General features: G+C 53.2%; 1 protein-coding gene across 2 annotated transcripts; it reads right to left on the bottom strand.

The window, feature by feature from the left end:
• Window positions 1-5,959: 5,959 nt before the first annotated feature.
• Window positions 5,960-9,066, bottom strand: PYCR2 (pyrroline-5-carboxylate reductase 2; the record flags this gene model as incomplete). Of its 2 annotated transcripts, XM_080698500.1 has the most annotated exons (7): window positions 5,960-6,125; window positions 6,683-6,846; window positions 7,023-7,115; window positions 7,267-7,488; window positions 7,604-7,783; window positions 8,706-8,776; window positions 9,000-9,066. In XM_080698500.1, the coding sequence occupies 7 exons, from the start codon at window positions 9,064-9,066 to the stop codon at window positions 5,960-5,962; spliced, it is 963 nt and encodes a 320-aa protein (XP_080554626.1). The 2 variants fall into 2 exon arrangements, with proteins under 2 accessions (XP_080554626.1, XP_080554627.1); XM_080698501.1 differs by lacking the exon at window positions 7,267-7,488.
• Between the last annotated feature and the right edge of the window lie 900 nt (window positions 9,067-9,966).

The raw sequence follows: 9,966 nt of genomic DNA, 5'->3' as shown, positions 1-9,966 counted from the left end.
GTTGGGAGTGGGGCGGGGTGGGGGGGGTTAGCTCAGTGGCACATACTTGGCATTTGAGAGATACTGTGGGTCCAATCCCTAGCATTAAAAAAAATACATACTGTAATTTGCACAGGGTTTTCTTTTTTGTGTGTGTGGTGGTACTAGGGATTGAACCCAGGGGCGGTCTGCCTCCAAGCTATATCCCTATTTAATTATTATTATTATTATTATTATTATTAATTATTATTATTATTATTTTGTGGTACTGGGGGTGGAACCCAGGGACTTTCTACCTCCAGGCTACACCCCTAGCCCTATTTTATAATTTATTTGGAAACAGGGTCTCACTAAGTTGCTGAGCGCCTCACTAAGCAGCCGAAGCTGGCTTCAAACCTCTGTGATCCTCCTGTCAGCCTCCCAAGAGCGGGGATTACAAGTGTGCACCCCCATGCCCAGCTTATTATTTTTATTTTGAAACAAGGTCTTGTTAGGTTAATGAGAGTCTCACTACTTTGTGTGTGTGTGTGTGTGTGTGTGTGTGTGTGTGTGTGTGTGTGTGGTACTGGGGATTTAATCCAGGGACATTTTCTCTCTTAGCTATACCCCCAGCCTTATTTTACCTTTATGTTTTGAAATAGGGTCTCACTAAGTTGTGGAGGGCCTCCCTAAGTAGCTGAGGCTTACAGTGAACCTGTGATCCTCTTGTCTCAGCCTCCCAAGTATTGGGATTACAAGAGTGTACCACCACTCCTAGCTTGCAAAGGGGTTTCTCTCTAGTAGAGCACAGGCCTCCTCAGGCACATCAAGAAACAACTGAACCTGATCTTCAAGCAGAGATTTTATTCCTTCCCTCCTTCCCCTTCCTCCCTCCCTCCCTTCCTTCCTTCCTGTCAGGTACCATGCACTAGGACCAGGAAGATGGTCTGTACCCAACCCACGTTCTCCTGGAGCACCTAGGCCAGTGGGGAGGCAGGCAGGGCAGTGGACGGTTCCCTTACAAGAGGTGTCATTAGAGAAGAGACTCAGGTGTCACAGGAGCCCAGAGGAGGCTCCCAGCCCCTCTTGGGAGCTAGTTGCACAGAAGGTGAGCCTGTGTGCAAGATTAGGCACAGAGATTGCTTCTGCCCGCCTTTGCCAAGGATGATGTTCTCACGTCCAGAGTGTTCCTGGACACAACTCTGGACCAGGGTGGGGCGGGCAGGAGTGCTCCAGCCCTGGCTGGCCACAAACATCCTGCCAGAGCACAGCAGTCAGGAGCTGGCAGGCCCTGCAAGTGCTTTTCAGGACTAGGTAATACCCTCAGGTGACTCCTAACTCAATACAGTACCAAAGGGGAGCTGGAAGTAGTCTGCTCCTGCGCTGCCCCCAGCTGCCCACTGGGGACACTCCCCAAGGTCCCCCCCCCTTTTTTGTGGTACTAAGGGTGGAAGCCAGGGGGATTTCTACCTCTGGGCTATACTCCCAGACCTATTTTATATTTTATTTGGAAACAGGGTCTCACTAAATTGCTGAGAGCCTCACTAAGTAGCTGAGGCTGGATTTGAACCTGTGCAATCTCAAGCGCAGGGATTACACCTCAGCCACCACGCCTGGCTGAGGTTCCCCTTTTACTGAATGGTTTCTTGTGCATCCTTCCAGAATTTAATGTTATACTTTCTCCCTTTCTTGCATAGAGTAAACTATCCATACTTGATTTCACCTTGAAAAAGGTTCATTTCATCCTCAAAATGCAAGCTATTTCCCAGCCGCAATAGCTAATTTTTTTTTTCTCTTCAGGGCTGGGGGTGGAACCCAGAGCCTCACACATGCTAAGCATCATCCTATCGCTGAACTCCACCATCTCCAGCCCTCAAGATATCCGCTCCCATATTCCACCTGTTGTATTGGCAAAAGTGGAGCAGAGGTTAAGGCTTTATGAGCATTTTGATTAGATACACAGAACAAAAGACCTAGAATGGCAAAGGAGAATGTGGCCAGGCCCCTGGGTCCAGGCAACTCTCCAGTGTCTCTCTGGAGAGAGTTGCTTAGTGACAGTCGCGTGGGATGCAGGGAATGGAGGAGTATGTGTATGTTTTTCTGCTCAGCCCAGAGTGGGAGCACTGGAAAATTAGCCAAGTTTTTTTTTTTTTTCCTTGTTGTTTTTCAGGTCTGGGGATGGAACCCAGGGGCATTCAACCTCCAAGCTACACCCCTTGCCCTATTTTTTATTCTTTATTTAGAAACAGGGTCTCACTAAATTACGGAGGGCCTAAGTAGCTGAGGCTGTCCACGAACTGCGATCCTCCGGTCTCAGTCTCCCGAGTGCTGGGATTACAAGTGTGCGCCACCATGCCTGGCTAGCCAAGTTATTTTTGGCGGGGGGGGGGGGTTGGTGGTACTGGGGTTCCTGGAAACCCTTCTACCTCCGGGCTATACTCCCAGACTTATTTTATATTTTTATTTGGAAACAGGGTCTCTTAAGCCAGCGAGGCTGACTTCGAACCAGCACAATCCTCCTGTCTCCGTCTCCCAAGCACAAGGATTACAAGCGTGTGCCACCACACCCGGCGCCAAGTTTTTTAACAACCAAAATCAAAAGCATTCATTTTCATCAACAATCTAAAGTTAAAAAAAAAAAATCAGTGAGAAGTCAATCTCAAAGCAACTACAGGTAACAATTGGGGGCAGAAGTTTTCGGCCCTGTATTACAGAAGAGCAAAATGGGCAATAGGTAAGGAAGTGCTTTCCTGGGGCCCTAAGAGAAGCCCACCATGGACTAGGGGCTGAGGGCTTCCCGGGCCTGGCTGCCTGGAAGTCCTGAGAGGGAGAGGGTGTGAGAGCTAGGAACAGGGAGGCTGTGCAGTCTGTAGCAGGTGGCTGGCGAGCGTGGAACAATGGCATCCTTTTCCTGTTAATAGCAGCAGAAATCCTAACACTTCTGCTCATGGAACCTGGTTATTGGCATTGCCTAGGAAAACAACATAGCCAAGCACTGGCTGGGACACTCTTTCTTCATACACAGGAGACAGCACATCGGCTTCAGTGACAGGCAGCGGGTCCCTCTTGGCAGCCGACCAGGGGCATTTCCTGCACACAGTCCTCTGGGCTGCAGCAGCAGGACCTGTCCCTCACCCCAGGGGACAGATTAGCAGCAGGTTGGCCAGGTGCCATATGGCACATGCAGTTAAGCAAAGACATAAATACACTCAGGCTGAACTGGGAAGGTGTTCCTGCACCAGATGACAAGTCCTAAAACCATCTGTAAGGATTCTGTCACAGTAGGAGCTGTCCCAAGCCCAGGGCTCATTCTAGTGTGGCCAAGAGGGGTGGAGAGAAACATACTTCCCAACCCTCTTGGCCACCTCCATGCTCCTTTCTTTAGGCCACACCCAGGCCATGTAGGACACTTGTCACAGAGGAGCATTCAGCAAACAGCAAAAAATAAGACTGTGAGCCGGGTGTGGTGGTGCATGCTTGTAATCCCAGGACTTGGGAGGCTGAGACAGGAGGATCATGGTTCACAGACAGCCTCAACTACTTAGTGAGGCCCCTTTGCAACTCAGTGAGACCATTTCAAAAAAAAAAAAAAAAAAAAATAGGGCTAGGGCTATAGCTCGGAGGTAGAATACCCCTGGGGTCCATCCCCAGTACTGAAAAAAAAAAAAAAAAAAGAAAAGAAAAAAGAAAAAAAAAAAGACGGTGCTAGCCCAACTCCCAGCTGGTGCAGGGTACAGCCAGGGCTTTTCCTGGTGTCTCAGGCACCTGGAGAGACTAAGGTAAGCTCCAGAACCTCCGTCCAGGCCTGAGACCCTGGGGCTCCCTGACCACATTGGTGAGTTGGTGCCTGGTACTGGTCAGCCCTGAGGAAGTGGGAGGCAGGGAGGGAAAACCCTGGTGTTTGTCACATGTCCGGCAGGCCAGAAGGGCTGGGAGACCTGACCAGACATGTCCTCCAAGGAACGAGCCTGGAGAAGGACCAGGTCTCTGGCCACTTGCAGTCACATCTGGCCCTGAAGGGAGCTGGTGGGAACTTGGACACCCCAGTGCTCCCGTGCACCAAGGCATGGACCAGGGCCTGGCAGTCAGGTCCTCAGCAAATGTGACTTCAGATAGTATTTGTCCTCTGTGACTACCTTCTTCACTCAGCATGCTTCTTGGGACGTTCATCGTGGATGCAGCACGTCAGTGCTTCCTTTGTATTGCTGAGTAATATTCCATTGTATGTGTGTAATATGTTTTGTTCATCCATTCACTAGCTGATTGACATTTGGGTTGTTTCTAGCTTTTGGCTTTTTTTTTTTTTTTTCAGTGCATACTAAGCAAGCTCTCTACCACTAAACGACACCCCCAACACCTTTTGGCTATTAATAATAATGCTGCCATGAACATTCCTGTGCAAGTTCCTGTTTATTTCCATTGGGTATATATCTTGGCATGCAATTGCTGGGTTCCATGGTAATCCTAATCTTTTGAGGGACTTCCAGGCTGTTCCCCAAAGCAGCTGAACCATTTTATATCTCTACCGTGGTACATGAGGGTTTCTGTTTCTTCATCCTTGCAAACCCTTAGTATATTGCCTTTCTCCAACTTGCAATCCTCTTGCCTCAGCCTCCCAAACAGCTGGGATGATGGGCATGCACCACCAGACCCTCTTGAAGAAGCACTACTGTGTATCTATTCTAAGACATGAAATTTTGAGGTGAGGTCAGAGAGTCATGCCTCCAAGGTCAAGTGTTTAAAATGGTGGGATCTAAGACTTGAACTAGAGCCCATGCTGAAGTCCACACCTTTTCAAGAATAACCCAGCTGTCCTACCTCAGTGGGCTCCTCAGGACAAGCATCAGTCACAGGCTGCCTGCGTGGGGCAACCACGGGCTCAGTCTGGTCATGCAGACAGTGAGCATGGCCTCGACTTCTGGGGAGCTGGAGAGTCAGCAGCTGATGATACCAAGAGCCCCACTGTTGACCAGCAGCACAACTGGGGGTAAGAAGCTCACCCCCAGGCCCGAGTATCTCCTAGAAAATGAGGAAAGAACAGTCTCTTCCTCTGGGAGCCCCGAGGATTACAGGCTCAGCTTCCTCCTTTGTGCCTGGGCTGCAGCCTATACCCAACCCAGGCTACAGACTTCTCTGCCATCAGTTTTGGCCAATTCTAGAACACAACACCTTGACCCTAAACCTGCAGATAGGTTGGAGTGAAGTCATTATAGCTGGCAGGGCCTGGCTTGGTCCCTATTTCCTCTCATCTTGGACAGTACAGAAGACTTAGAACAAACTTCAGGTTCTCTGGAACAACGATGTAAGACTAAGCATAAGAAGCTGGGTGTGGTGGCACATGCTAGTAATCCCAATACTTGGGAGGCTGAGACAGAAGGATTGCAGGTTCTAAGCCAGCCTTAGCAACTTAGTGAGACCCTTTCAAATAAGAAATAAAATTGGGCTGGGAGTATAACTTTGAGATAGAATGCCTCCGAGTTCCATCCTAGTACCAAAATAAATAAATAAATAGCATGAAAAAAGCAGGATAATAAAAATAAACTTTATTAAAACAGCTAAACTTAGCACTAAATAACACTTTCTAAATGGTACATCTATGTAGCGGAGTTACATGTAAGCACAGTCTAACACCACATACTTCTGATTCATGGTGACAATTCTTGGTTGCTGTTTCTTTTCCATCCATCATTCAGATGGTCCTTGCATGGTTTTTCTATCACCTCCTTGTCTTGGCATCAAACTGACCCTGCCTGGGTACCAGCAGAAGTCCTCCCCAGACCTTCCTACCGAGCAGGGCATTGGCTCAGGCACCAGCCCCTCAGCTGTATCTGGCTTCCAGCACCAGCCTCCACTTCAGAGCTTCTCCATCATGAGCTGGGACAGCTGGACACAAGCGCTGTTCAGCCTGAACAGATCTAAGGAGTTTCTATCACAAGGACCTCCGCCACCGGGCCCGCCCCTCCCTGCAGGGCTAGGACCACAGAGGAGGGCCGGGGAAGCCTTAGTCCTTCTTGCCTCCCAGGGCTGGGCTTCTTGTGAGGAGCTTCCCTGAGCTGGAGGGAGCCAGTGTGGACACTGTGGGGGATTCCAGCTTCACTCTGTCCAGGAGGGTCTTCTTAACAGCAGCCGGGGAGATCTTTTCCTGGTCAGCCATGGACTGCAGTTCCCTGCAAGCAAAGCCCCGGAATGTTGAAAGAAGGCAAGGAGCCTCGGAGCCAGAGCTTTATGAGTCTTCCTATCCACGAAGCCCCAGGCTCTTAATCAGACACACCAAAAAGTGGAATCCCCACCCAAATGCCCCAAGCTTCTTAGAAGTACTATGTAACTAAGTAGGGAGTTGTCTTATTCATCTCATTTGCTCTAAGCTGGATGTAAAGCTCCACTTGTACCTGTAATGATACAAGGAGGAAGAAAAGTGTGGAAAACTACAGGGCCTAGAGTCAGACACTGGACACTGACTTCTGCCTCCAAACATTATAGCTGCCTGATCTGGAACTTCCCCATCTATAAATCAATGCTACTCCCAGCTGTCAGAACTGGGACGAGAATTAAGTGAAGTGTGGCCTGCAAACCCTTAGCCAGACGAAGTCTAATAATTTGTGGTTATTAACATAGCAGATTCCAGTACTGCTGATGGGACCCAAGACCGCAGGAAGGTGCCCAGCCGGGGCAGGCTTGGAGCCGGGAGACTGGGGCAGAGGAGAGCAAGACTGGAGACACCCACCGTGTGCGGATACAGGAGGCCTCCACCGCATTGATGAGCAGAGAGCGGAAGCCGCCACTCTCTAGAAAGTGCAGGGCATGGATGGTGGCCCCCCCAGGGGAGCAGACATTATCCTTGAGCTGGCCGGGGTGGTCCTCTGAGTCCAGCAGCATCTTGGCAGCCCCCTACAGCACAATGGGCCATTAGAGGAGAAGCTGCCAGTGCACCCTGGGCCAGGCTTGCCCACTCCCACTGCCTCGGCCAATCCCTGCTTCCCAACCAGCCCGCACCCAGTTCAGTGACCCAAAAGGACGCCCACCCATACACCTGGGTCCTAAACATGCAGGAAAAAGACACTGACCAGCAAGGCCTGAGCCCCCAGCCGGACCGCAAGGCGCCGCGGCACACCCATCTTCACTCCGCCGTCAGCCAGTGCGTCCAGGGCCATGAACGCCTGTGGAGACACTCACTGAGCCCTGGGCTGCAGGCACTCATGGCCCTCCCCAGGGTCTGCTTTCTGTGGTGACTTGGCTTCCAAATGCCAGCCACATACAAGGCCCCACCCCCAGCCCACCCTGCTGCCTGTGTTTCCCTGGGGGGCTCACATAGGCAGGCCCGCTGCCGCTCAGCCCTGTGATGGCATCGATCAGGTCCTCCTCCACCTCTGTGCAGAAGCCCACGCTGCTCATGAGCTGCTCCAGGAGCTGCCCATCCTCCACCAGGGCGTGTGTGCCGGTGGCATACACTGTGGCGCCCTCCCGCACTACCACCGGCGTATTGGTCATGCAGCGAATCACTTTGGGGGCCGGCTGGAACGCCATCAGCTTCTGTAGCAAGACAGAGGGCCCAGTGGGCCGCCAGGGCACAGCTCCCCCAGCACCCAACCCCCACTCCCAGGCTGCCCTCTTCTCACACCCCGGGCCTCAGGAACGAGATGGGCACCTTCTCCACAGAGCTGATGGTGACACCGGCCGCGCAGGAGACCACGATGTGCCTGGCCTGCACATCGGCCCCGATCTCGTCCAGGATGAAGGGGATGATGTGTGGCTTCACTGCTAGGAACAGGACATCGCTGTGCCTCACTGTCTCCTTGTTGCTGCGGGTCAGATGCACGCCCATCTTCTGCAGGAGGAGACAGCCTGGCTAACAGTGTGGGGCATCCCCAGGGAGTCACTGAACCCCCTGCCAGGCCCCCTCTGCCAGCTGCAGCCCGGATTTCCTTGTCCTGTGCCACCCAAGCGACACAAAGTCTTCCACTCCTGCTACTGGTCAAGTAAGCACAGGGGCTGAGCATGGTAAGTGCCACCCTCCCCCATCCTCTCCAATCTTCTGGGACCCAGCGAGGGAGCTCCTTGGTGGGAAGTGGCTTAGGCAAAGGAAGGTGAAATGCTAGCACCCAGCTGGAAGCAGAGCTGGCTCAGGCCCTATTCCAACCAGCCACTTGCTCCCCAGACTGCACGCCCTCTACATGGTCCAGCGGGGGCAGGAGGACACCCACCCCTCTAGGACTCCACAATGAGAAGCAGGGCCTCCAGTCCTGGGAACATCAGCCCAGCCTATGCACCTGTCTCCTTAGCCATCTCCCTCCCCATCACACAGCGGCCAGGCCTGGGCTGGTACGCTTTTGGAAGGAGGAACATCTACCTGGCCTCATGCTCCTTCGTGCCTACGACAACAGCAAGGTGGTTTCTGTAAATGAGGAAACCGAACCCCAGAGTGGCAGAGTACTTTCAGGTCACACAACTAACTGAAGAAGAAAAACGAGTCTGTCCTAGACAGCTACGAGGTGCCAGGTGCTTTCCGTACATAAGTACCTATTAATCCTCTTCCCGTCCCAGTGTCTGGATTTGACCCCAAGCCTGCCCGCCTGGGGGCTCCCACCCCAGTACGCTGCTCTAGAGAAGGTGGAAGGGCTGTGATGATGGGGGTGGGGGGCGTTCAGCGCCAAAGTCCAGCACAGGGGCTCCGGGGCCAGCCGGACAGTTCACCTCGGGTCCTTTCCCAGAGTCTCCACCCTCTTCCCTCCACCCTGCACCCCGCCTACCCTGAGCGCTGACACCGTGGGCAGGTCCATCTCGGGGGAGCTAGCTATTATCTTGTGAGCCGACAAGATGCCTGCAGAAGAAAAGTCTGTTTTTAACTGGGAGTCACGGCCCAGCCGGTTGCCATGCTTTCCCTGGGAAAAGGGATTAACACCCGCAGCTGCTCTAACTGCGCGGTCTCAGACACCAGCTCGATCCCTACCTAAGACGACTGCCGCTGAACAAGTTTATTTACCCCATCCATCAGTCATGCTGGTGGGGAGAGGCCTGCCCGGAGTCGGCCTCCGCGCGCTCACCTGCCGCGGTGAAGCCGCGCGCCAGCGCACACGCCAGCTGGCCCGCGCCGATGAAGCCCACGCTCATGGCGGCGGCTCACGTCTCCCCGCGGCCGCCGGAACCGGAGAGCGCGGGCCTCGTGGCGCCACTAGCGGAGGGGCGGGGAGTGCGGCGTCCCGAGCGGCGCCCGTCGGACGCGGATTCCCGGAGCTCCCGGGGCAGCTTCCAGGCCTGGGCCGGGCTCACTCGGCGGCGGGCTCCCGGGCTGGTCTGACCAGCCGATTACGGGGCTAGCCTAGCCAGGCCACGTGGTCAGGACGGCCAATCCGGGCCGAGAACTCGGAGGCACCAATCCGCGGCTAATGGCTCCGGACGGGCCAATCCATGGCCAGAATGGGCCTGTGTCCCCGCCCCCTGGAGCGCCCTGCGGAAGCCGGGACAGTTTGACGAGCGCCCCCAGGCGGAAGTGGAGTTTACTGTCGGGACGTCGCCTGGGGCTCAGAGGTGAGACCTCGCCAATGTCAGGCTTTCTTAAGAGTGCAGATTAGCCCAGTGTGGCGGCGCACACTTGTAATCCCAGCATTTGGGAGGCTGAGACAAGAGGGTCTGGGGTTGAAGACAGCCTCAGTTACTATTTAGCGAGGCCCTTTGCAACTCAGTGAGATGGAACTTGCGCGGTAGCGCGAATTTGTCGTCTGTCTACTCAGAGCTACATCCTCTGTTCATTTTTTTTTTTTTTTTTTTCTTTTGAAAGGTCCCAGGTGGGACCAGGCCCTTTGTTTAGCTGAAAGCCGGACTCATCTTCCACAAGCTGGGCCTACCTCCTTTGGCTGCCTCTTGCTTTTAAAAGCTTCAGAAATGTGATGTTTCCTTTTTCGTTAATAGTAAATAAAATAAGTGACAGAAAAGCACAAGATGGAGGTGGCGTACCTGGAGGATTCAGAAGAGCAGGGAACCTTTAATTCCCCCAAGGTCTCTTACCAGCCT

The sequence above is a fragment of the Muscardinus avellanarius genome (genome assembly GCF_963383645.1).
Source record: "Muscardinus avellanarius genome assembly, chromosome: 7".
NCBI lineage: Eukaryota > Metazoa > Chordata > Mammalia > Rodentia > Gliridae > Muscardinus > Muscardinus avellanarius.
The sequence above is the reverse complement of the archived record's forward strand: the minus strand, read 5'-3'. Positions and strand labels throughout refer to the sequence as shown.